Source organism: Mobula hypostoma, chromosome 22 (assembly GCF_963921235.1).
Source record: "Mobula hypostoma chromosome 22, sMobHyp1.1, whole genome shotgun sequence".
NCBI lineage: Eukaryota > Metazoa > Chordata > Chondrichthyes > Myliobatiformes > Myliobatidae > Mobula > Mobula hypostoma.
Genome location: NC_086118.1, coordinates 1096364 through 1123333, shown reverse-complemented (window position 1 = coordinate 1123333; position 26970 = coordinate 1096364). Strand labels below are relative to the sequence as shown.

The 26970-nt window shown below is 43.6% G+C and overlaps 1 protein-coding gene across 6 annotated transcripts in view; it reads left to right on the top strand.

Moving 5' to 3' along the window:
• llgl2 (LLGL scribble cell polarity complex component 2) overlaps positions 1–18960 on the top strand; it is a 202139-nt gene extending 183179 nt beyond the window's left edge. For all 6 annotated transcript variants that reach the window (XM_063030849.1, XM_063030852.1, XM_063030851.1 and 3 more), the window contains 11 exons: positions 710–863; positions 2780–2930; positions 3646–3762; positions 4479–4645; positions 10009–10273; positions 13259–13418; positions 14079–14146; positions 14339–14386; positions 14533–14590; positions 14795–14871; positions 17869–18960. In XM_063030849.1, the coding sequence (XP_062886919.1) occupies positions 710–863; positions 2780–2930; positions 3646–3762; positions 4479–4645; positions 10009–10273; positions 13259–13418; positions 14079–14146; positions 14339–14386; positions 14533–14590; positions 14795–14871; positions 17869–17873 (1270 nt within the window). In that variant the 3' untranslated portion in view covers positions 17874–18960. The remainder of the gene's footprint in view (positions 1–709; positions 864–2779; positions 2931–3645; positions 3763–4478; positions 4646–10008; positions 10274–13258; positions 13419–14078; positions 14147–14338; positions 14387–14532; positions 14591–14794; positions 14872–17868) is intronic.
• Positions 18961–26970: the final 8010 nt, after the last annotated feature.

Below are 26970 nucleotides of genomic sequence, written 5' to 3'. Positions count from 1 at the left end.
GAGTTAGGGCAGCACAGTAGTGTAGTGGTTAGCACAACGCTTTACAATACTAGCGACCTGGGTTCAATTCCCTCCACTGCCTGTACATTCTGTCAGTGGCTGCTCGGGTTAGTAGGTTAATAGGTTACTGTAAATTGTCCTATGATTGGGCTAGGATTAAATAATGCAGATTGAAGGGCCTATTCCATGCTATATGTAAATAAGGGAGTCCTAACCTGCCCCTCCTCTCCCTATAATTCAGCCCTCCCTTGTAAATATTCAGAAATTTTCATGAAAACAAATTTGATTAATTGGCTCTTATTTAAATAAATTAAGAATTTATACTAATTATATTTCCAGTCTTTTGTTTCCACTTTGAGTGTTTGTCTATCAAATTCACAGAATACTCACACAAGAATCATTTGTTTCCATTGCGAATGCCATCTTCTACTGCCTAACCAGATCTTTTTTTAGTTCAATGAGATCCAGTTTTTACAAGCTTACCAATGTAGAACTTGCTCAAATGCCTCAGAAATCTATATGAAGTGTATTAGCCTCCGCTCTATGAATTCTGCCTACAGTTCTTGCTGCTTGAGGAAAGCAGCCAGCATAATCAAAGATTCCACCCATTCTCTCTCCTACCCACCGCCCCCCATCATGCAGAAGATATAAAAGTTTTCAAGCACATTTTACCAGGTTCAAAGACAGCTATCCTTCTGTCCTGCTGTAGATGCACACTGCACCCCAGTGACCAGTTGGCACTCGAAGGTCCCCTGTCACGAGTAAAGTCGATTAAGAAATCACTGCGGCAATCGTTCCGTCGGATCCGGGGCACCAGAACCTCTGGAAGGAAGCGGCCGGTACCTGGGAACGGTGCAGCTAAGGTTAGAGGAGGTCTGCATCTTTGATTGGGTTTGAGGGTGGGAGTTCTGTGTGCATCTCAGCGATTGAAAATGTTCTGTACCTACTTGATATCTGAAGGATTACAAGGTGATGGAGGTGTGTTCGTGCTTGTGTCAGAGTTGCTGAACAGCTGATATTGCTTTGATGTGAACGTAGTGTCACTCTACACCCATCTTTTACTGCAGTAGTGCAAGCTATGCAGGAGTAGTTGGCATGGCTCCTGAGTCCTGCTCCATGTTATAGCTAGTTTAGTATCTCCACGTTCCTTCCCACCCAATCCTTCAGTCCTTCATTGCTGCTTAAAAAAAAATCAGTCTACTTTGACTAGATTTCCTCTACGTTGAGAGAAAAAAAAGTAAAGCTTGACAATGTTAATTTTTTTTAGTAATTGCAGTAAAACATAAAATGATGTGGCAGTCCCTGCTTCAAACCCATGAGCTGGCATCAGAGCTGAATATTGCAGAGGTGATGCAAGTGGTGCTGGGGCTGGTTAACTGCAGCTGATCAGACTGCAGGACAGGTGCAGGAATTCTGATGTATGCTGGCAACGGCAAGTTTATTACTGTTGCTTGTTTTGCTTGTGAACTGATTTCCTGTCCATGTTGTGAATGACTCTTCAATTCTACAGGCCTCAATTCTGTAAGTAAACCAGTCCCACCATCACCGCCATCTTCTTCCATCCACCCCTCTCAAATCACACATATCGGAGTGGAGATGGTTGATGGAGAATAGCTCCAGCGTGGAAGTGTGTGTGGTGTGCAGAGTGGAGGACTGGGAATACTGTTATAGACTTAATGATCTGAGTGGTCTTCTATGTTGTGATAATGAATTGTTGCAGTATCTCTTTGACTTTATTTTTAAGTTAAATATTAATTTTGGAATTGAGTACATCTAAACGATTAGACACCTAAAGCCCTCTAGAATGTAGAATCCCTCTAGGGGTTTTTTCATTTCAATCTGATGAGCCTTTCACTTCATCACGTAATCCTGGCAATATCTCAGACTCCTTGTATGTTTCAATACCATCTGTTCATTTCCTTAACTCTAGGGAGCATAAGTCAACTTAAATTTTCCCTGTAAAACAAGCACTTTCTCCTGGATTGGTCTGGAGAATCTCCCTTGTACTGGTTCCAACACTTAATACAAATAATAAAACCACACACAGTAGTGCAGATCTCCTTGCGTACTCTGTTCTCCATGCAATGAAGAACAAGTCATTTGCCACTTTAATTTCTCTAAGTACTCACATCACTTTGTGCATCTTTTGGATCAGCACACTAGGATTTGTTTTCCATTCATTCTATTAGTTTCTGAATAATATTAATAAACGTTATTGCTAGTTTTTGTTTTCCTATCTGAGTGCATAACCTCATGTTTCCCACATTATGTTCCCATCTTCTTATTTCATCTGTTTATTAGACCTTGTGTAGACTTCCTCACAACTCGCTCTCCCACCTACCTTTTATCATCAGCAAACTTGGACGTGTTTCACTGTATTCATTAAAGTTATCATAGTAAATACTGAGGGCTCAGAACTGAATCCTGTGGCATCCTTTTGTTCCTGTCTATCTGCATGAAAAGGAACCATTTATTCCTACTTTCCCCTACACCTCTCCTCACTGATATCTCAGCCCCATCCTAGAAAAGATGCACAAGCCGTTTTATTTTATGAACCTGTTTTGTGATGCACTTTATGAAATTACTTTTGAAAAATGTAGCACACTATCCACTCATTTCCATCTTATCTACATTGTCTTTGCACCTTCTTAAAGATTTGGATTTGTAAAACATAATTTGCTTAAATAAAACCTCATTAACTGACAAACAGAAGTTCTAGGTGGTCTGTTACTGTGCCTGTCCTTACCACTGATGTAATGTGATCTTTCTGTGCCTCCAGGTGCAGGAGGCTAATGCCAGGATGGATCGAGAAGCACTGAATGAAATGGAGCTAGCACCCGTGCAGCGCAGGATTGAGGCTCGTTCTGCTGATGACTCCTTCACCGGATTTGTCCGATCACTTTACTTTGCAGATTCCTTTGTAAGAGATGGTGAGGGAAAATCGCTTATTGAGCTGTTGATCCTGGGGAGTTGTCACACAAAAGATAGTTCACGCCTCGATCAATATGTCAGTGAGGTTTAATATTTCAAGTTTAGTGGGTTGTGTCCGGAACTAAACCGCTCCTTTCCACCTCCTGGAGTTTATTGTACATTGGCTGGAGTCTTCAATGCAAAAGAACTATTAATAAATTCAGCACTGTTATCTTCTGTGTTAGATTTTGCCCATATGATTCATGGGTGATCTGGCCAGGTACAGATATTGGATGTAGTGGAATGTGGGATTCCACGATTCTCTGTGGCTTTTGGACAATCACATCAATAAATGTTCCCCTGTAAGCTCTGTCTATCGATATTCCACTTACTGTGCATCCTACTTTACACATTTAAAAGTATAACATTCTATTCCGTAAAACAACTTGTTATGAAATAACAAAGTTGTTTTTTAATAAATCAATTCTGGCATCCAGATTTTTGAGTAATGCCTATTTATTACGCGGAGTATATCTTCTATCCCTCTCCAGTATCTCCTGTTGAACAGACAAACTGTCATTGTTGAAGACTATCTCCAGTATCTTGTGCATCTTTTTGTTCTGCTCATCTCGTGTGTAAATTTTGTTTTTGTTACTGTAATCAACACAACAGTGGCTGGACTAGAAACTGAGCTGCATTTCTTGAAGCTAAGTGGACTTTACTTTGGTTCTGCAGGTTCCTATCATGAGCCATCACTATGGGCTGGTACCAACGGTGGAACTGTATTTGCTTATGCTATTCACGTCCCTCCAGTCGAGAGGAGAATGGAAGAGCCAGTCACTGCAACACAGGGTGAGTAAGCTGAACACTGCCATCCCTTGTAGGATGTGTGATACTATGTTATAGCCCTGAGCCTGCAGCTTAGCGCCTCCAACTTTATCAATGCTGATTAGACTACTTTTGATTCTCACTTTTACTGTGTGTCATCATGATGTTGTCAAATATCCATCTCTCACACACACACGTGCAGTCTAATCTCATCCAAGAAGAGTGGACAGGTTGCCAAAGCTGTGGCAGGTAATTAATGCCGCGAGTGGTGCCACCCTGTCCTAATGCTGTTGAACTGCTTAAGACTTTCGAACAAAGCCATTTTATTTCTAATCCTAATCTTTAAGGAACCATAGAAAATGGTTACTGAATGAGCACAGTGCTATTGGCTGTCTGCTTTCAGTTCATTACCTGAGCTTAATAGAATTTGTAGTGTGAACTGTGCTCACAAATCTCCTGGCAACCACCTTGTCCTCAATCATCCCTTGAGCTGCTGTGATAACAATCTTTGCAGGATCTAGTTCCCTGATAAATCAAACAGTACTGCTTGATTCAACTACTGGATTATCAAAGAATAAATGGAAGAATATAGTAATATTAATACATATATACACAATCATAATACACAATCCCTTTTTTGGAAAAAATATTGCATTAATATTAATATTAACCTTTGCAAACAAGCTGCAGAAATTTTGAATTATTTCGGTTCTGATCAACGTATTCTAATGTCTTCGCAGCAAAGGAAATTCAGCTAATGCACAGAGCCCCTGTGGTTGGTATCTTTATTCTGGATGCTCGGGGGATTTTTCTACCTGAACCTCTAGAAGCAGCTCATGACCTTTCCAGAAGCCCTGACATGCATGGGAACCACATGCTGTTGGTCATATCTGAAGAACAGTTCAAGGTAATTGTTCAATCTATCCAGCAAATTCAGAGAACAGTCTGGGTCTGTCTTGATGTTCTTCCAGCCTTCAATACTACTGCAGCTGCAAATGTTTCCATTTCAGAGTTATTGACAAAAAAAAATGTAGTCTTTATTTAATATAATATCACAGAACTCTGATTTCCTTATTATCTGGGTTTCTGGTAAAAATTGTTAAATTTGGCTTTTGAGCAAATTTTGAAGATTTATTTCAGAATCTCAAATTAAGGAATCTGTGTTGTATCTACTTAAACCGGAATTGCATGTACTGCATCTCAGCTTTGTCAGTAATCCCATGAGAAAGATGAGTCATATCGGTCTGCAGTCCACTGTAATCTGTACTGACAGTACATTGAAGCAACTTTGAGGTGTGGCCTGACGGTGGCAGTGTCACAGTCCAAGTGCTCGCAGATGACCAAAGCCTACACAGGAGTAACTACCACCCTTTGAAACCTGAAAACTCACCCATCACTAACTTTCCCCTATGGTCAACCTGTATCAATGACTTGAAAATTAACTGATTGAGCCTTAAGCCACAGGACAGGAGCAGAATGAGGCCGTTCAGCCCGCTGACTCTATTCCGCCATTTGATTTATTTTCCCTCTCAACCCCATTCTCCTGCCTTCTCCTGGTAACCTTCAAAACCCTTACTAATCAAGAATCTATCAACCTCCTCTTTAAATATACCCAATCACTTGGCCTGTACAGTCGTCCTCAGATTCACCACCCTCTAGCTAAAGAAATTCCTTTTCAATTTCTGTACTAAAGGGACATCCTTATATTCTGAGGCTTTGCCCCAGAACCTAGACTCTCCCATTACTGGAAACATCCTCTCCACATCCACTCTATCCAGCCCTTTCAATATTCAGCCTTGGATTGTGATTACAAAACCAGGTCATTTACTATATGTTGAGGTGGAGACAATTTATCTGAATCCCCAATATACAAGAGTGGTGCTCAAGATATAGCCACGGGGTGCCTTACTGGTATTGACAGTCAAGGATGTTGTGAGTGCTCCAGTGGTGAGATCATCCAAAGGGTGAGATGCAGCGGTAGAATTTAATGAGCTAGCACCAATTCTGGAACTAGAAAGTGCTGGTCTGGTTGCACATCTACAGAACTGAGGCTTGCTAGGTCTCAGGCTTTTTAGTGCTGTGGGGAAGAATTTAAACTGGTTTATAGTGGTTGGGAAGCCTTATGGAAGTTTGGAGTAGAGAAATGCGGATATGAACATAAAAGGGTTTTAAAGAGGGGGTTAGCTTTTGAGTAGAGATCGAGTTGCCTGGATCTACACTCACTGGAATTCATAAGAATATGAGAGGATTTCATAGAAACAAAATTTTGAAGGATACAGACTAGATAGAGACAGGGAACTTGTTTCTGCTGATAGGTGAGGCTAGAACTAGGGAACGTAACCTCAAGATGTAGGGGAGTAGATTTAGGATGAAGGTGAGGTGGAATTCTCTAGCAACGCACAAAATGCTGGAGGAACTCAGCAGATCAGGCAGCGCCTATGGAGAGAAATAGTCAATGTTTTGGGCAAAAAAAAGCAATAGAGGCTTCCTCCTTAAGTAGAAAAGTTAGATTTTTACATAGTAGGGAAATTAGGGGTTATGGGGAAAAAGGTAGGTAAGGGGAGCTGTCCATGGCCAGATGAATCAAGATCTTACTGAATAACAAAGTAAGCTTAACGGCCCAGTGGCCTACTCCTGCTATTTCTCATGAGATTGGAAGATGGCTGACAAATGTTGGAACATAAACCAAAATAAATATGGTGCTTGCGTGCATTGGACATGTGGAAGTGTGCTTCAGCAGTTACAGCGTGGCTCCAGGGTGGGGATGTCAGCTTCATATCCCCAGGTAGACTCTTCATATGAGATGATAGGATGAAGGAGAGATGGCTCTATTGCCTCATTAATCAGAATTGTGAGATGGCTAATGTGTTAAAAAGATTGTAAAGTCAGGCCATTTGGTTGAAGTAAAGAGCAAAAAAGGTGGTCTCGTGCCTGTGTAGAGAAATTTAACCTCAAATTCCTGAAAATGAATTAACATTAGGGCACAGATAATGGGGAATTTTAATTTCCTAAGTATTGGCAGAGTACAGTCAATATACAGGCTACAGAATCCCTAAATTGTATCCAGAACTCTTCAGCCAGTATACAGCAAGCCTAACATAAAAATAAAGGTTGGGAAGGGGACTATGGAGTTGATTTTGGGAATATTGGGCAGAGTGGAGAGCACTTCTGTGAGGAGGGTTTTGATCATATTCCGGTTGTCATTGGAATAATTAGGGAAAAAGATGGAAATTAAGGTTCTAACTGAGGTATGATCAATTTATCTAAAAATGAAAATGTCACCAGAACTGGAAAGTTGTAGCTATGAGGGAAAATTGGAAAAGCAAAGGCTGTTCTCTTTGAAACAGACTTGAATGAGGAACCCCAAACTCATATGTACTACTTACTTTATTTCCCATTGCTGAGGGGTCAATAAACATGCTTAGATTTAATATAAATGGTATAAGGATAGAGTGGAAGTAGCAGAAATCCTTGCCACGTAAAGCCCTTGACATATATTTGAGCAGCAGGCCCTTTGGATGTTCGTGGGATGAATGGCCTCTTCACATGCCATACATTTTCAATGATTGCAACAAACTGCACCATTAGACATAGGGGCAGAATTAGGCCATTCAGCCTGTCGAGTCTGCTCCTCTCCATCATCTCTCTCAACCCAATTTTCCTGTCTTCTCCCCGTAACCTTTGAGTATATTTAAAGCAGAGGTTGATAGGCTCTTGTTTAGTCAGGGCTTCAATGACTTGGCCTCCACAGCCACCTGTGGCCATGAATTCCACAGATTCACCACCCTCAGGCTCAAGAAATTTCTCCTCATCTCTGTTCTAAGTTTGTAAATAGTTGTCCTCTGGTCCCTAGACTCGCCCACTATAGGAAATATCCTCTCCACATCCACTCTATCAAGGTTTCAATAAGACCCCCCTCATTCAGGAAACATTGTTAATTGGCAGTTAAATTACCCAAATCCTACCTATCTCCATTTGGCCATTTCTTGCTGTCCTGACACCGCATGGAACTGAGTTTGTAGCTTGTAAGAACCAGCATATGTTCAGTACCCAGAGTATCCAGCTTCACTTGGGAAGCTGCAGGATGTTGGCGTTCCACTGCTGGGCATTTCCTGTATGAGTTGAGCAAGGACCTACAGGAACTTTGAGCATTTGACCAAATTGTGCTTGGCGGTGATTTGGTTATCCATCTCGCTCTCCCCACAACACTTGTGTGCCAATGAGGTATGAGCTACAAGTCAGGAATGTGGTGGAATGTTAGTAAAGATGATCAGGTTCATCATGGAGTTTGTACCTTCTGCCTGTGACTGTGGGTCTGCCCTAGGTACATCCCAAAGTCATGCAGGTCCGTAGGTAAATTGGCCTCTAGTGTTTAGGCAAATGATAAAATGGGGAAAGTTGACAAGAATGTGGAGAGATTTTTTAATGGGATTAGTTTCCGTGTATATATGTGGTCAATAGTTAGTATGCCTTAAATGGACCAAAGGGACTCTACCCATGCTGTGGCTCTCTGACTCCATTAGACACGGGAGCAGAATTAGGCCATTCAGCCCATCAAGTCTGTTCCGCCATTCCATCATGGCTGATCCCAGATCCCACTCAACCCCACACACCTGCCTTCTGAACATATCCTTTGATGCCCTGATCAACCAGGAAACTATCAATTTCCACCTTAAATATACCCAAGGACTTGGCCTCCGCCGCAGTCTGTGGCACAGCATTCCTCAGAGCTACTCTCTGACTAAAAAACATGTCCTCTTGACCTCTGTTCTAAAAGGTCCCCCTCAATTTTGAGGCTGTGCCCGATAGTTCTGGACACCCCACCATAGGAAACATTTTCTCCACATCCACTCTGTCTAGTCCTTTCAACATTTGGTATGTTTCAATCAGATCCCCTGCATTCTTCTAAATTCCAGTGAGCCCAAAGCTGCCAAATGCTCCTCATATATTAACTCCTTCATTCCCAGAATCATTCTTGTGAACCTCCTCTGGACTCTTTAATGATAACACATCCTTTCTGAGATATGGGGCCCAAAACTGTTGACGATATTGCTGACAGGTGTTTTATAAAGGCTCAGCATTATCTCCTTGCTTTTATATTCTATTCCACCTGAAATAAATGCCAACATTGCATTTGCCGCCTTTACCACAGACTCAACCTGTAAATTAACCTTCTGGGAGTCTTGCACAAGACCTCCCAAGTCCCTCTGCACCTCTGATGTTTGAGTTTTCTACCATTTAGATATTAATCTGCACTATTGTTCCTTCTACCAAAATGCATTACCATACATTTCCCAGCACCGTATTCCATCTGCCACTTTTTTTGCCCATTCTTCCATTTTGTCTAAGTCCTGCTGTAATTGCCTTGCTTTTTCAGCACTACCTACCCCTCCACCTATCATCGTATCATCCGCAAACTTTGCCACAAAGCCATCAATCCCATTATCTAAATCATCGACAAACAATGTGAAAAGTAGTGGTCCCAATACTGACCCCAGAGTAACACCACTAGTCACTGGCAGCCAACCAGCCCATTTTATTTCCACTCACTGCCTCCTACCTGTCAGCCATTCCTCTATCCATGCCAGTATCTTTCCTGCAATGCCATAATAGTTTATCTTGCTAAGCAGCCTCGCACTTTCTAAAAATCTAAGTAAATGACATCCACTGCCTCTTCTTTGTCCACCCTGCTTGTTACTTCCTCGAAGAACTCTAACAAATTTGTCAAATTTCCCTTTACAGAAACCATGCTGACTTTGACTTGTATCCTGATACCTCATCCTTAATAACATTTTCCCAACCACTGAGGTTATAATTTCCTTTCTTTTGCCTTCCTCCCTCCTTAAAAGAGTGGTATGACATTTGCATGACTGTCTCCGAGTGCAACTTAACCATCATGAGCACCGCAACACGATCCAGGACCAAGTAACTCATTTTGATTGGTAGGTGGGATGGGCAATACGTGCGACCTAAGGCAACGACCACCTATCCAGGGGGAGGAATAAAATGTTATCCCTGGATCCACCTCCATTCCCATCCTTTGGATGTCACATTTATCTCAGACTAAGCTGGAGACAATGTGGCTGGAATAACAAAGTTTTCCAGATCTGGAACTGTTTTTTTTCTTTTATGTTTGGCAGTGTTCTGGGTATGAGCTACGTTCCCTGCATTCTACAGTGACTTAAACAACTCTACCCCTGCGCCATACCATACGTGGTCAAGGTCAGTTCTGTCATGAGGTACTGTATCTCTGCTCTGTTCTCTTGACAGATATTCACACTACCAAAAGTCAGCACGAAAACCAAGCTGAAGCTGACGGCAGTGGAAGGGTCCCGGGTGCGGAAAGTGTCGGTGGCCAATTTCAGCAGCAGTCGAGCAGATGATTACAATGAAAATGGGCTCCTGGTGCTCACAAACCTTGGTGATGTCCAGGTCATCTCTCTCCCAACCCTTAGAAATCAAGTTCGGTATGAGTGCATCAGGAAAGAGGATGTGAGCGGAATTGCATCCTGCGTCTTCACAAAGTCTGGCCAAGGTAGGGGTTGGAGTACCAGCTGCTTTCTGTAGTGCGCTGGAGCAGTCTACACATTGGGTACAAATATTGGAATTGTCAGTGAGATGAATAAGGTACTTATTATTGTATAATAGTTCAACCAAGCTGGAAACTTATAGTTGTTGCAAGGAAGCACAATGTCTTCACAAGATCACAAGACACAGGAGCAGAAGTAGGCCATTTGGCCCATCGAGTCTGCTCTGCCTCTCCACCATGAGCTAAACTATTCTCCCATCTAGTTCCAATTTCTGGCTTTTTCCCCATATCCCTTGATACCCTGACTAATTAGATACCTATCAATCTCCTGCTTAAACACCCTCAATGATCGGGCCTCCACAGCTGTATGTGGCAACGAATTCCATAAATCCATGACCCTCTGGCTAAAAAAATTTCTCCTCATCTCTGTTTTAAATGGGTACTCTCTAATTCTAAGACTGTGGCCTCTTGTCCTGGACTCACCCACCAAGGGAAACAGCCTTTCCACATCTACTCTGTCTAACCCTTTCAACATTCGAAATGTTTCTATGAGATCCCCTCTCATTCCTCTATACTCTAATGAATACAGTCCAAGAGCTGACAAACACTCCTCATATGTTAGCCCCTGCATTCCAGGAATCATCCTCGTAAATCTTCTCTGAACTCTCTCCATCAGAACATCCCTTCTAAGATGAGGTGCCCAAAACTGCGCACAAAATTCCAAATGAGGTCTCACCAGTGCCCCACAGAGCCTCATCAACACCTCCTTACCCTTATACACTATTCCTCTTGAAACAAATGCCAACATAGCATTCGCTTTCCTCACTGCTGATCCGACCTGGTGGTTAACCTTTAGGCTATCCTGCACGAGGACCCCCAAGTCCCTTTGCACTTTCGAATTTTGAATTTTCTCCCCATCTAAATAATAATCTACCCGATTATTTCTTCTTCCAAAAGGTACAACCGTACATTTCTCAACATTGTATCTCATCTGCCATTTCTTTGCCCACTCTCCTAAACTGACCAAGTCTCTCTGCAACCTTCCCATTTCTTCAACACTTCCTGCTCCTCCACCTATCTTGGTGTCATCCACAAACTTAGCCACAAAACCATTTAATCCATGATCTAAGTCATCGATATACATTGTAAAAAGAAGCGGCCCCAACACCGACCCCTGCTGAACACCAATAGTAACCAGCAACCATTCAGAATAGGATCCCTTTATTCCCACCCTTTGCTTTGTCTATCAGCCAATGCATCACTCATTCCAATATCTTTCCTGTAATTCCATGGACTCTCATCTTATTAAGCAGCCTCTTATGCGGCACCTTATCAAAGGCCTTTTGAAAATCCAAATACACAACATCCACAGCCTCTCCCTTGTCAATCTTATTTGAGATTACCTCAAAAAATTCCAATAGGTTGGTGAGGCAGGATCTTCCCTTCATGAAGCCATGCTGGCTTGGGCCTATGTTGTCATGCACTTCGAGGTATTTCATAACCTCGTCCTCGAGGATTGACTCTAATAACTTTCCAACTACTGATGTCAGACTAATAGGTCTGTGATTTTCTTTTTGCTGCCTCCCTCCTTTCTTAAACAGCAGAATTACGTTTGCTACCTTCCAGTCCTCCAGAACCATGCCAGAGTCTATTGATTCCTAGAAGATCATTTCCAATGCCTCCACAATCTCCAAAGCCACCACCTTCAAAACCCTTGGGTGCACCTTATCCGGTCTGGGACACTTATCTATTCTTAGTCCATTTAGCTTCCCAAGCACTTTCTAGTAATCTTGACTGTACCTAATTCTATTCCCTGAGACCTCTGGCTATCAGGTATGTTGCTAATGTCTTCCACTGTGAAGACTAATGCAAAATACTCATTTAGTTCCTCCACCATCTCTTTGTTACCCATTATAATTTCTCCAGCATCATTTTCAATCGGTCCCGTATCTACCCTTGTCACTCTTTTACTCTTCATATATTTAAAAAAACTCTTAGTATCCTTTTTTATGTTAATCGCCAACTTCCTTTCATAATTCATCTTTTCTTTCCTAATGACTTTCTTAGTTTCCTTCTGTAAGTTTTTAAAAGTCGTCCAGTCCTCAGTTTTCCCACTAATTTTTGCTTCCTTGTAAGCCATCTCTTTTGCTTTTATTTTAGCCTTAACCTCTCACATTAGCCACATTTGTGCCATTTTTCCATTCATGATTTTCTTTTTTCTTGGAATATATTTTTCCTGCACTATCCTTATTTCTTGTAGGAATTTCATCCATTTCTGCTCTACCGTCCCTCTATCTAGCTTACTTTTCCAATCTACATGGGCCAGTTCCTCTCTCATACCACTGTAATTTCCTTTGTTCCACTGAAATATCGATACACCTGATACCAGCCTCTCCTTTTCAAATTTGAAACTGAACTCAATCATACTATGATCACTACTTCCAAGAGGTTCCTTTACCTCCAGCTCCCTAATCGCCTCAGGTTTGTTACACAGCACCCAATCCAAAACAGCCGGTCCCCTGGTGGGCTTCTGGACAAGCTGCTCCAAAAAGCCATCCCGTAGGCATTCTACAAACTCCCTCTCTTGAGATCCATTACCTTCCCGACTTTCCCAATCCACTTGCATATTAAAATCCCCCATAATTATCTTGACATTTCCCTTCTAATTCCTTATGGAATTGTTAGCTCTGGGGTGATATTTTTAAGGTAAAAATAGAAAAACCTCAGTCCTTGTTGAACTAAAGATTAATTTCTAATTAAATGTTACTTTGAAAATTAGAAGTTAATAAGTAATCTATAAACCATTTGCGTAAAGCTGCGGTGTGCATCCTAACCTGAACCCTTGAGTGAATCCACGCAACTTGCCTCACCATACTGATTCTTGTCTCTTCCTCCTGAGTTCAGCAAGCTCCCCATCACCCCTGATCTTGCTGAGATCACCTACAGCTGGAAGTAAATGTCCTTCTGACCAAATCTAACTTGCTTTTTCAGGTTTTTATCTCATCTCTCCTTCTGAATTTGAGAGGTTCTCTGTTTCCTCTAAGTTTGTGGTGGAACCAAGGTGCGTCATTGACATTGATGAGGGATTGGGAACCAGGACTTCTCAACAGAGAATTCCACAAGATGGACCTGTCACTATGCCCAACTCCACGTAAGCTTTGTGTGCCTGGCCAAAAAACATTGTCTTCGTAACTTACTGAATTGTTCAGACTCCTTGCCCTCTCATTATGCGGTTGTATTTCCCGGGGAACAGCAACAGGTGTGAGAGCCTGTTGGGTGTTGTGCTGTGTCACAGAAATGATGCTGGAAATCTCGAGCAACACACAATGCTGTGTTTTCTGATGGAGGGTCTCATTCGTCCTGATGGATCATTGTCGACTTTTCATGGTGCTGTCTAACCTGATTGAGGAGACACAATCCAGAGGCTGTGCTCCATCTGATTTGTTATCCTGCTGAGACCTTGACTTTCTGCTGCTGGGCTTGTTGGCCGCTAATTAAACAGCACAGTAGGGTAGAGCTCTCAGTACATTGCAAGGATCACAAAGATGATTCTTGAGTCAGCACTAGCTAGTCGTTCATCTCTGCTGTGTATTTGTATGATTGGCTGTAAGGTTCTGTGGAACATGGTGATGTTGAGAAAGTTGCTTAAATGCAAGGTATTTACAGTTCAATATGCCATGAGCAACTTGTACCTGTAGCCAGGTAACTCCTGCCTGTGTTCTGATATACCCATCCCCACTAAATCTGCCAAATATATCTGTTGGGAGATGGTTGCTTTTTAATAGGATGCTGTTGTACTGTTCATTCACAGGGAACCAGTGCAATCACAACAGAAGTGCGGATTAAGCGAGCTGGCTAGTACTGGGAGTGAGGGCAATGGTAAGTTCATCTGAAGTTCATTCATAAACGTAAAGAGAAATCTCCTTCTACACCCCAAAGAGTTCATGGGAAGAAGATGTACCTCGGGTTGGGATTGAAGCCAGGTTTCTGAGGCTGTGGGCTGGAAAATGGTGAGTGATGTTGCAGAGGGTGTCTGGTAGCTCAGACTGATCTGGTATTAACATCTTACAGGAAAGAAGACAGTGGAGATCATGGAGCATGCATTACTCAATGATGAGAGTGAGTACTGTTGTACAGTCATCCAGCCGTTACTGGTGTCTGCATGTAAAATGTGCCTCCGAGAGTGGGCTGTGGGGAAGGGTGTGAATGTGCCTCTAGAACATGTGGCTGGCTGTTGAATTTGATCTCTCTCGACTCATTTTCAGGAGTTCTGCTGGAGATTCAGAGCACACTGGAGTCGGAATCCACCTCAGCTGATAGACTGTAGGTATAGCTGGGGTGGTGAGGGGGGAGGGCTGAGGGCTGAGAGCACTGGTGACGGTCAGAGGCTGGGATTGTAATTAACAAGGTTCTCGACATTGTTGTAGCTTTGTACTTAGGGGTGCTGGGCAACGTCCTGATGACATTTTAATTGGTACTGCATGTGTCACCATGGAAGTAGAATTGATTAGTATAACTCTGTTACAGGAGCTTTGGACATTTAAACAGGAACTCTAAGAATGTGGTTGGGGTACAATCCCAGGGCCAAAGAATGATCAATGGAGGTGGGTACCATCAATATATCTCTTTGCACACATTATGAAGGTGAGCTAAGTGTTAAACTGTTTCCCAGTATGGTCCACAGGTGCCAGGCACTGGAGTCTAACACCTCCCCTTGACATAATCCAATCGCCCCCACTCCAGCATTGACCTCTGCAAGTCCCAATTGACTAGATACATCTGGGACAGGTGAAAACTATCTGGATAATTGGTTGCTGGGGTACTTGTCTTTGTCTTTCTGTAACAAGGTGCAAGTCAAGCTTGTGGGAGAATGCTTTCTCCTGAGGCTGGATGGGTGCAGCCCTGATGATTGAACCTGCCAAAGCAGGCAATTTGATTATGCTTTTCCTCCACGTGTATTGCTTGGTAGCAATGTATGATGATGATGGCTGGTTCTTCGCTTGTGAAGATCAAGGGGGAATTTTGGCCCCTTCTCCATCCCTGTAGGACTTTTCTTTCCTTCTGCACTGCATAGGTCTATAGTGAGGATCGGTGAGCATGAAGAATTCCACTCTTTAGGCCAGGAAACGTTCCACAGTGAGCTGAGGCCACAAGGCTGTAGGTTGAGTATCAGTTTTCCTTCTCCTAGACAGACTGCCTGACAAGGTTAATGAATCCCATCTACCCGGGCTTGGAATCCGAGTTGTCCTTCTAGGCTGGCTGCCAGCCAAGGCTGAGCCCAGGTCACCCACCCGGTTACACAGCCCCAGCTCACCCGCCCGCCCAGTTACACAACCGGACACTCGGTCGCATCCATAGTGATATTTACCATTCTCAGTGCTGCACCAACTTGCCAAAGTTTCTCCTCTGTGGGCAGGAGGTAAACAGGTAGCAGGCATGTACAATATCTCTGCAAGTTCCCTTTCATTGGCCCTGCTCGTAAATGTAATGGGTCGGCCACATCGTCTGTATGCCTGATTTCCGGCTCCCACCTCCCAAAACACCTCCTGTTCAGCCAACTCAAGGATGCAACGCACATTCCTGGAGGGCAGAAAAAGCAGTTCAAGGACAACATCACGACCCACCTGAGGAGGTGCCACATCATCCTGAATGGATGGGAGAAATTAGGATAAGGAAGCTGGAGGAGGGCTGTCTACGAGGGAACTGCACAGCTCGAAGAATACCTCCACTGTGTCACTGAGACTAAATGCAAGGAGAGACTGGGAAAGGCCCAAACAGCTCCATCCACCACCATCTACACCTGCCAACACTGCAGATCCGAATCGGCCTCTTCAGTCATCTCAAGACCCACAAGTGACCAGATCAGCCACCAGGAGAAGAATTATACTCGACTGCTAGTGATTGCTGATGACGACCTCAGAACTGTGAACCACACGGCACCATCTCCAATTAGATGATGATGGTGCTGAGTTCAAAAATGTGACTTGTCACCACTCCTGAGCCCAGTGAGGAGGATGGCCTCAAACCCTCTCAAAGTTATTGAACACAGCCTCCCCGGATAATCAAGTAGTATCTTAATTCGGTGTGGGGGAGAATCTGGGCAGGCTGGTGTTTGTTGTCCACCTCTAGAAGTGGTGGTGCTGAGCTGCCACACTGATTTGTACCTGCCCCTCTGCTGCATTGTTAGACTGGGAGTTCCAGCACTTGAACTGGGTATTGATGTAGGAATAGTAACATATTTACAGATTAGGTGTTCTTTGGAAAGGTCTGGTATTTATGTGTACTTGCTACCCTTGGCCTTCGAATCATACAATACAGAAACAATCCCTACCTTCCGCTTGTCTTTGCTGGTATCAAGTGCCTATCTATGTTGATCCCATTCACCAACATGTGGTCTTCTGTGCCATAGTGATTCAAATGCTCATCCAGATGGGTGTTTTTTTTTAAACTCTGAAGTTCTGTACTTAATTCTCAGCTTCCACCACCCCCTCAGGCAGTGTGAACCAGATTCCAACCACTCTCTCGTTGGATATGTGGGGTGAAGAGATTCTTGCTCAAGTTCCCTCCAAACCCCTTGCTGCTTAACTCCAAGCTATTCCCTCTGACTACAGCCGAAGTGAATATGACCAAAGGTTCCTACAGTTCACCCTATCTACATCTTGTAATTTTGTACACCTCTGTCATGTATCCCTCAGCCTCGGTACCAACGATACACATCACTCTTGCCTCATTACTGAGACACTCCATCCAGGTGAGGTTCACCTGCACACAGTCCTCAGAGCAATCACATCCTTTCTATAGTGCGGTGACCAGAACCGCACACAGTCCTCCAGCTGTAGTCTAGCCCATCTTTTAGAAACACCTCCTACCCTCTCCCCCGCCCACCCACTTAATCTGCTGTCTGTTTCAGTTGGATCATGTTCCTGGATTTTAATTGTTTCCCCTTACAGACCAGCATTTACCTAGTCCCACAGTTACTACAGGCTCCACTTTAGAAACTTTGGCATTTTTGTACTGCGTACATTCGCCTTGTCCAGATCCACCTGGCAAAAATGTTTACAGATTTTATTTGTCACATGTTCATTGAAACATGGTGAAATGTCATTAGCAGCCAAGACCAACAGGATTTTGGAGGAGACAACCCACAGGTGTTGTCACACTTCCAGTGACGACATAGCATGGCCACCATGCACATCCCTGACCCTGTGCCTTTGGACTGTGGGAACGTACAAACTAGCAAGGCCACGGCGCACATCCCTGACCCTGTGCCTTTGGACTGTGGGAACGTGCAAACTCCTTGCAGACAGCAGCGGGAATCAAACCCCAACTGGTGATCACTGGCACTGCAAAGCAATGTGCTAGCCGCTGTGCCACCACGCCATAGTTCAGCCCCACAAAGTTACTTCACCACGTGTCATCTATTGCATCTTCCCCCTCATTCTCACAAGGGGTCCCCAAAAGGCCACTTTTGCTCCATTTCAGCAAGGTGACAGTCACACATGTTCTATCCCCAGCCCAATGGTGTTTCCTGCATTTTGTTAGCAGTTTGATGTAAATGCTTATTGTGCTTTGTTTTTAACTGTATTACTCCTCCTCGTCAGATTAATGCTGACAGATACTGATGGGAGCAGTTGGAGTGCTTTGTGCCATAACACTACACGTTATACCATTGGACAAGGGACGGCTGTTGGGGGAGAAGGCAGCTCCTGGAACCAGACTGCGACGTGGGGAGATGTCAGCTCGTTTAGTGCCTAATTCACTACGCTTCAGCCCTCTGGAATACTTTCCTCATTTCTTTTCCCTGTCTCTTTGCACAGTCACTGGAAAATGATGGATTTTAAATAATTTCCTGGGTACGAATAGTTTTAATGGGGGAGCTTTATACCACTTAATGACTTTTATATGGTTTTAGATATTTCTAAGGGAGTTAAACTTTGAATGAAAATGAAAATTTAGAATTTTTTTAAATTACAGAACATTTAGTGATATTTAATATATGTATAATTTAGTTTCTGGTGGCTGCTGTTATCGTTTTACTGTGTAGTAAACATTGAGGAAATATTTTCATACTTAACAGATGGTTTTAGTGAGCAAAGGTGCTCCCTTGGAGCCTATTTTTGTAGCCAATTGTGTCATTGAGAATGTAATGAGATACCACTGCAAACACTACAGACCAATAAATTAAATCACTTTCACAATAAACCAAATCTGTCTCTCCAATCTTTTACAGGCTCTGTAAAAATGTGGGGTGAGGATGTGAGAGAGCCACAGTGGTGAGGAAGGAGTGGGGTGTCCCCAGATCCAGATTCATAATCCAAGTGCCTTTGATCAGTTAGCATCCGAGAGGCAGGTGGTTAAAACAGCAACGTACTCTTGTGGCTGTGTAACTTCATGCAGAAAGATCTGCTGCCTGCACCCTTCATACAGTCTGAAGTATGTCTGTCAGCAAAGTATAACCTTGAGATTTGTCTCCTTGCACAGACAGCCACAAAACGAGAAACCCAAAAGAACCCAATTTTTTAAAAAATCCAACAAACACCCAATGAGCAGAGGGGAAAAAAACCATGCAAACAGTAAAAGTAAGCAAACAGCATTTAGAGCAAAAGTAAGTCCATAGACAGGAAGGCCAGAGCCTGAAGCAGGCCCACAGCCTGGAGACAATTTGCAGAAAGAAGTACAAAGCTACAGAGGGGAAAAAGATAAAAATGGGTGTTGTGGGGTTGGGGAATAATGCTGCTGGGGAGATCTCTGTAGGTCAGTGATGAAAGAGACAGTGGCCTGATTCCCACTGGAGTGCAGGACTAGGGGTAGCTACGATGAGATATCCAAGAGCTGCTGCGTGGCCTCTGTCAGTCTGCCAAACTACAACGGCACTGCACTGCCCTTGTCTGTGGGTTTGATAGTGAGGTTGGGTGTGGTGTGGAAGGAGTGGTGAACAGCGAATCAAAAGGGGGTTATATTGAAGGGGTCAGGCAACGCAGGGTCATTGCTTTGAAATTAAGACTCTCATAAACAGCAAAACAAACAAGTTGTGCATAGCTGGAATTTGGACCCGATTTCACAGAAATGGGGGCTGGGTTGTTTACATTATTGGAATTGTATAAAAACAAGTTTTCGTATTTGAATTTTTAAAAAATTTCACCCACAGCTGTAATCTGCTAAATAAACTTGCTGACAACACTACATTGATTGGTCTAATCTCAAACAATAATGAGGTGGCCTACAGGGAAGAAGTCATCTCTCTGACATAGTGGTGTCAGGAAAACAACCTCTCCCTCAATGTCACAAAAACAGAGGACCTGGTTGTGGATTACAGGAGGAATGGAGATGGGCTAACCCCTATTGACATCAGTGGATCTGGGGTTGAGAGGGTGAACAGCTTCAAGTTCCTCAGCATCCACATCACCGAGGACCTCACGTGGTCTGTACACACCAGCTGTGTGGTGAAAAAGCACAACAGCACCTCTTTCACTTCAGGTGGTTGAGGAAGTTTGGTATGGGTCCCCAATTCCCAGGAACTTTCTCGAGGGGCACAGTTGAGAGCATCCTGACTGGCTGCATCACTGCCTGGTATGGGAACTGTACCTCCCTAATCGCAGGACTCTGCAGAGAGTGGTGTGGACAGTCCAGCACATCTATAGATGTGAACTTCCCATGATTCAGGACATTTACAAGGACAGGTGTGTGAAAAGGGCCCAAAGGATCACTGGGGACCCAAACCATCCCGACCACAATCTATTCCAGCTGCTACCAAACGGGAAAAGCCAGGACCAGCAGACTCCTTCCACTAGGGCCACAGACTGATTAACTCACGCTTATTTGAGTGTATTTCTATGTTACATTGACTGTTATATTTATTATAAATTACTATGATTTCACATTTAGATGGAGATGTAACGTGTAAAGATTTTTACTCCATGTATGTGAAGGATGTAAGAAATAAAGTCAATTCAATGTGGGCTTTGATTCATGTTCAAGTAATTCAAATCCCTTTGAATACCAATACTTTCCAGCCTCTCACCATTTTAAAAAAAAAGGACCTTTCTATTTTTTCTACTGAAAGGATTGAGCTCCAACTTTCCCCACCTTATTCCACTTGCCATTTTCTCACTTAACTTTCGATATACCCAATAGTCCTGTACACTTCACAACCCATACCGGCTCCCAATTCTGTTTCATCGGCATACTTGGAGATATGACACCGTTTCCTCATCCGAATCCTTGATCTAGATTAGGTCCCACACAGATCCCTGCAGCTCTGAACCGGTGAGAGAATTGCACCCTGCTCCCTTATCTCTAAATGGGTTTAATTTTTAGTTTGAAAACCTGAATGACCAAATACTGCATCAAATGGTTTTGCCCTTATTCTGATATTAAACCAAAGAAAGTGCATGTTAAATCCATGTCGATGTTGTCTGATCCTATTTTTAAAAGGCCCTGTTATCATTTCATAGGCTCCAGCATTCCTTCCGAATACAGTCCTCCAACTTGTTTTTTTCTGCCTGTACTTAAATTTGCCATTTCTTCTCCCAAGTTCCCCATCTGTAATGTGAGCCCAGGTTTTCTCTCCTTTTTAATGCGGCCCAGTCCATCACAGGTAAAGCCCTCTCCACCATTCAGCACATTTACATGGAGTGCTGTTGCAGGAAAGCAGCATCCATTATCAATGTTACCCACCATCCATGCACGCTGTGTTCTCGCTGCTGCCATCAGGAAGAAGGTACAGGACCCACACCATCAAGTTCAGGAATAGTTATTACCTGTCAACCATCAGGTTCTTGAACCTAAGATGATAATTTCAATCAACTTTCACTTGCCCCATCTTCAACTCAGTCTCTATTTATTAATTTTTTTTCTTTTGTGTTTGCACAGTTTATTGTCTTTAGCAAATTGGTTGTTTGTCCATCCTGTTGGATGAGGTCTTTCATTGATTCTATCGTGTTTCCTGGATTTTCTATGCATGCCCGCAATAAAATGAATCTTGGGGTCGTAAATGGTGACTTATGTAAATTTACTTTGATCTATCTGCTCCACATGGCTGTGACATACCACGGATAAAATGTAATAAAGGCACAATCACCTGCAAACTGCCTCTATTAACCTGGCCCTGCCTATCACAGATATTATTGGCCTTATCCAACCCTCTTCTCTGCTCCTTTACCCTTTCCCAATTCTGATAAAGGGTCTCTAATCTAAAACATTGACTTTGATCTAAACCAGCACCACGAGGGCTGCCTCAGTTTTGTTTTTATCTTGGATGTCCCACACCCGCAGATTTTCTTTGATTTACAATTACACTGACTGTCACTTCTCGGAAGGCCAACTTTGAAGTTCTCCCTTCATGGGTTTTCCATCTGTCTCTGGTGCTTCGCTTACCCTCAGTAGTTTCTCTTTCCCTTGTCTTCAATAAGCTTTAGACCAAAATCTGCTCCCACATCCACATCTTGTTCTGCATCCCATGTGGATCCCAACTCCCATTCCTCATTTTCAATTCAGTCCAACCCAGGGTCCATGGGTGTGGTCACACTATCCAGCAGTGATCTCGTCACATCCTGAGAACCATAGAAACCATAGAAACTACAGCACAGAAACAGGCCTTTTGGCCCTTCTTGACTGTGCCGAACCATTTTCTGCCTAGTCCCACTGACCTGCACACGGACCATATCCCTCCATACACCTCCCATCCATGTATCTGTCCAATTTATTCTTAAATGTTAAAAAAGAACCTGCATTTACCACCTCGTCTGGCAGTTCATTCCATACTCCCACCACTCTGTGTGAAGAAGTGCCCCCCTAATGTTCCCTTTAAACTTTTCCCCCCTCACCCCTAACCCATCCTCTGGTTTTTTTTCTCCCCTTGCCTCAGTGGAAAAAGCCTGCTTGCATTCACCCTGTCTATACCCATCATAATTTTATATACCTCTATCAAATCTCCCCTCATTCTTCTACGCTCCAGGGAATAAAGTCCCAACCTATTCAACCTTTCTCTGTAACTGAGTTTTTCAAGTCCCGGCAACATCCTTGTAAACCTTCTCTGCACTCTTTCAACCTTATTTATATCCTTCCTGTAATTTGGTGACCAAAACTGAACACAATACTCCAGATTCGGCCTCACCAATGCCTTATACAACCTCATCATAACATTCCAGCTCTTATACTCAATACTTTGATTAATAAAGGCCAATGTACCAAAAGCTCTCTTTACGACCCTATCTACTTGTGATGCCACTTTTAGGGAATTTTGTATCTGTATTCCCAGATCCCTCTGTTCTGCTGCACTCCTCAGTGCCTTACCATTAACCCTGTATGTTCTACCTTGGTTTGTCCTTCCAACGTGTAATACCTCACACTTGTCTGTATTAAACTCTATCTGCCATTTTTCAGCCCATTTTTCCAGCTGGTCCAAGTCCCTCTGCAGGCTCTGAAAACCTTCCTCACTGTCTACTACACCTCCAATCTTTGTATCATCAGCAAATTTGCTGATCCAATTTACCACATTATCATCCAGATTATTGATACAGATGACAAATAACAATGGACCCAGCACTGATCCCTGTGGCACACCACTAGTCACAGGCCTCCACTCAGAGAAGCAATTCTCCACTACCACTCTTTGGCTTCTTCCATTGAGCCAATGTCTAATCCAATTTACCACCTCTCCATGTATACCTAGCAACTGAATTTTCCTAACTAACCTCCCATGCGGGACCTTGTCAAAGGCCTTACTGAGGTCCATGTAGACAATATCCACTGCCTTCCCTTCATCCACTTTCTATGCTGTGTCATTCATCAGCACAAGCATGTCCTTGATTCCTCCCACAACAGACACACTGTCTAAAGCGTTTGTAAACTGCAGTTCCACCTTATTCTTTACCACAGTCACTGCTGCAACTTCTGTTCTCTGTCTCTCAGATGTCTGAGATCACAGCTCTTGAATTCCATTGTACTGTCCCTTTACATTTCTGAGCTCCAGACAGGCAAGGCTCTTGTAGGAGAATCTGTGGAATATATAAGTGATTGCTTCTTCAGGCAGTATATTGCTAAGCCTACTCAGGAACAGGTTATCTTAGATTTGCTTTTAACAATGAAGGATTGATGAGGGATCACTGTGCAACTGGACTTCCTAACCAACAGACCTCTGATAGACAGGTTCCACAACCACTCCTCCCTCCCCATCAGGGCTGTGTGCTGAGCCCATTGATGTCTGCCCATGTTCATTGGCATAGATATCTGTGGAGGCCAAGTCATTGGGTACAAGCTGCCACTACCTATAAAATAGCCTCAACCAACCAACTTCAGCTCCCAGCCTTCACGTCTAGCTTAGCTACTAAGCCCGTTGGAACCAATTCTACTGACAGGAGAAGGGGCAAAGGTGGGTTACTGGCACCTTAAAACCAGTCACTTGAAGCAGATGGGGCTTGTCAGCCATGGTTGGCAGCTCATCTGGGACGAGCAAAACTCTGCTGCCACATGGCTATACCCAATTATGGGTGGCATAGTGGTATCAGCGCTGCACTTCGGAGCCAAGGTGCCCGGGTTCGAACCCAGCCGGCTCCCCGGCACACTTTCCATCTGTGCTGGGTTATCGACCTCGTAAAAAAGAAATTGCCTGCTGCAGAAACATCAACAAAAAAAAGTTGATGACCTATGCTCCCCGTGAGTTTAAAGGCAATTTCTCTCTTCTCTTTTGAGTAAACCCTGAGGGGAAGATAAGGAGCTGGAGTGTGTTGGTGCATGGCCAAGTGGTTAAGGTGTTGGTCTAGTGATCTGAAGGTCACTAGTTCGAGCCTCAGCTGAGGCAGCGTGTTGTGTCCTTGAGCAAGGCACTTAACCACACATTGCTCTGTGACGACACCAGTGCCAAGCTGTATGGGCCCTGATGCCCTTCCCTTTGTCAACATTGGTGGCGTGGAGAGGGGGGACTTGCAGCATAGGCAACTGCTGGTCTTCCATACAACCTTGCCCAGGCCTGCGCCCTGGAAACCTTCCAAGGTGCAAATCCATGGTCTCACGAGACTAATGGATACCTATATATAAAAAAATAAAAAGGAGTCCCTAATATTGAGTTTAATGCTGGCTGGCAATTCTTGCGATGCCATTGGTGCCAAATTGCATCTGTCTCTGTCGTGTGTGGTGAGAGGGAGCCTGCTGTACAGGCAACAGCCTGTTACAGGGAAAAAGCAGGAGAATGGGTAGAGAGGGAGAATAAATCACCCATGATAGAATGGCAGAGCAGACCCAATGGGCCAAAAAAGCTTAATTCTATTGCAATGTCTTATGATTATATAGATGTAATGATCATTAACTGCTGACCAGCCAAATTCTTCCACTGCCTTCAGTCACACTAACCTACCCCTTCTCAACTTGCACAGTTCCCCTCACTCAGAACCAATCCTGATATCAAACATGCTGCCCTTGGGACTCCCGGAACCTGAACAGCCTTTCCCCATCTCACAGAACTTCTCTGTGCAAACACAGACCCTTCCATCTCTTCTTGCTGTAGAGACCCATGATGTCTTTTCAAGAGAACCACTGAAACACTTCTCTTCCAGACTGGGGGTGTGCTCTCCACTTCACTGGGCAAACCAGACGCAGACCGCCGATCACTCTGTGGAGCTCCTGCTTCCAGTCTGCAAGCATGATCCCAAATTTGGTTGTCTGTCCTGTGATATCTCCATTCTTCTCTGACCTTCCTGTGCTTTTCTGCATTGCTCCAACAATGCACAATGCAAGCCGAAGGAACAACCCCTCACCTTCCACGCAGGCACATTACATCCCACTGGATTCCAGTCCCATCTTTAGGTAATGTGCTCTTTCTTTCTGTCAGTCTCAGAATCGGGTGTCCAGCTGTAAACTTGGCTCAGTTTGTCTCTCTCCATTGCTACAGCCTGTCCTAACATGAGAGGCTGGACAAACCTGGCTTGTTTTCTTCGGAGTGGCTGAGGCTAAGAAGGGTTTATAAAATTATGAGAAGCATAGATAGAGTGGACAGAGAGTATCTGTTTCCCAGGGTTGAAATGTCTAATGCCAGAGGGCATGCATTGGAGGTGAGGAGAGGTAGGTTCAAGAGGGATGTGAGGGGTAAGTTTTCAGTTTTCTACTCAGACTGGTGGATGCCCAGAATGCGCTGCCTGGTATGCTGGTGGAGGCAAATACATTAGAGACTTTTAAGAAACATTTAGATAGGCACATGAATGTGATGAAGATGGGAGGATGTGGACATTCTGTAGGTAGGAGGGATTAAATTTTGGTTTTTTTGGTTTACTTTTCAGCTAGTTCAACAGGCCTGTTCCTATGCTGTACTGTTCTATGTTCTCAATAACCAATAAATATCAAGAACATAAGTTGTAGAGTCCTTGAAAGTAAGCTCATAGGCTGTAGAATCAGTTCAATACTGGGGTGAGTGAAATTGAATGAAGTTATTCCTTCTGGTTCAAGAGCCTGACGGCTGAAGGGTAATAACTGTTCCTCAACTTAATCGTCCATTCTTCCCACCACCTCATAGAGGGATCAGAGGTGGAGAGAGTGAGCAGTTTCTTTTCTTTTAATTTTTTATTTTTATTTGGATAAGGAATTCACAAGTATCATGAACTTTTTTCACATGTATAACCTTTTCCATTTTTTATATATGTATAAATCTATAATTATTTATCCATTCCTGTCCACATTAAGATGATTGTTACGTACCCCGTAACTGGGTTGCCAAACCAGCAGAAATGGATCACTCAGTTGGAGTCTGGAGTACTAGAACTAAGAAAGTTTTATTAAAGAAACAAGCAACACAGTAATCGAAAGGATAATAAATGCAACAATTCAACAATGATAACCACACATGTGCACAGAATTAAGATAACAGCATCAATCAAGCTCTATCGTTGTCTAGGGGTAAATGACCAATTTCAAAATGACTCAAAGTTCAGTTCGCAGTAATCGTTGCCATGGCGATGGACAAGGTGGGGGAAGAGAGACAGAGAGAACAACTCATCATTCAGCACAGCTTCACTCACAGACCAGCGAGATTGCTCACGAGCAACTTTTGGGCGGGTCCTTGGTGATGTCACCTGAGGTCACCGACTGTGACCCCTCCTCCAGATGCGGTCGATCCTCTGCAGTGAACCCGGCACCCAGGCAAGGGCGGACACACACCGGGTTCCCGCTGATCGTACCTTTCCACCCTGGCCGTTGTTTGGTACTTCTCACCACTCGTGAGAGGCGCACCGCTTCCAGGGTCTCGTTACCTCGGGTGGCGTGTGTGTCTGTCTTAGCGAACCTGTCCCTTTTTATCCCCCTGCTGGGGTATCGCCTGTCCATCACTTCAAACAGTTCAGGGTTCAAAGGGGGGAGCCGCTCCAGACAGCTCTTCCTCCCACATCCCTTCATTACACATCTCCAGACGCTGCTCCATTGTTCCTTATCTCTCCTTCCCCTGAGGGCAGGTGGCAGACCAACTGCTGATGCCACTGATGCTAGCCCAGGCCAGCAAACATCTTAATTTTATGTGTATTCTCGTAACATGATATAAAAAGAAATTAGACACTTAAATAGATAATTATGTGCAATTGAAATTCTACTCTATTAGGCTAAGTAATGATATTAAGATAATATTAAGTTGTTAAGAAAAATAGTAATAATAGTGGATTAATAATAATTTCCATATATCTCTTCTGGACCATTTCTTTCTGGTCCAAAATATTGTATGTAAG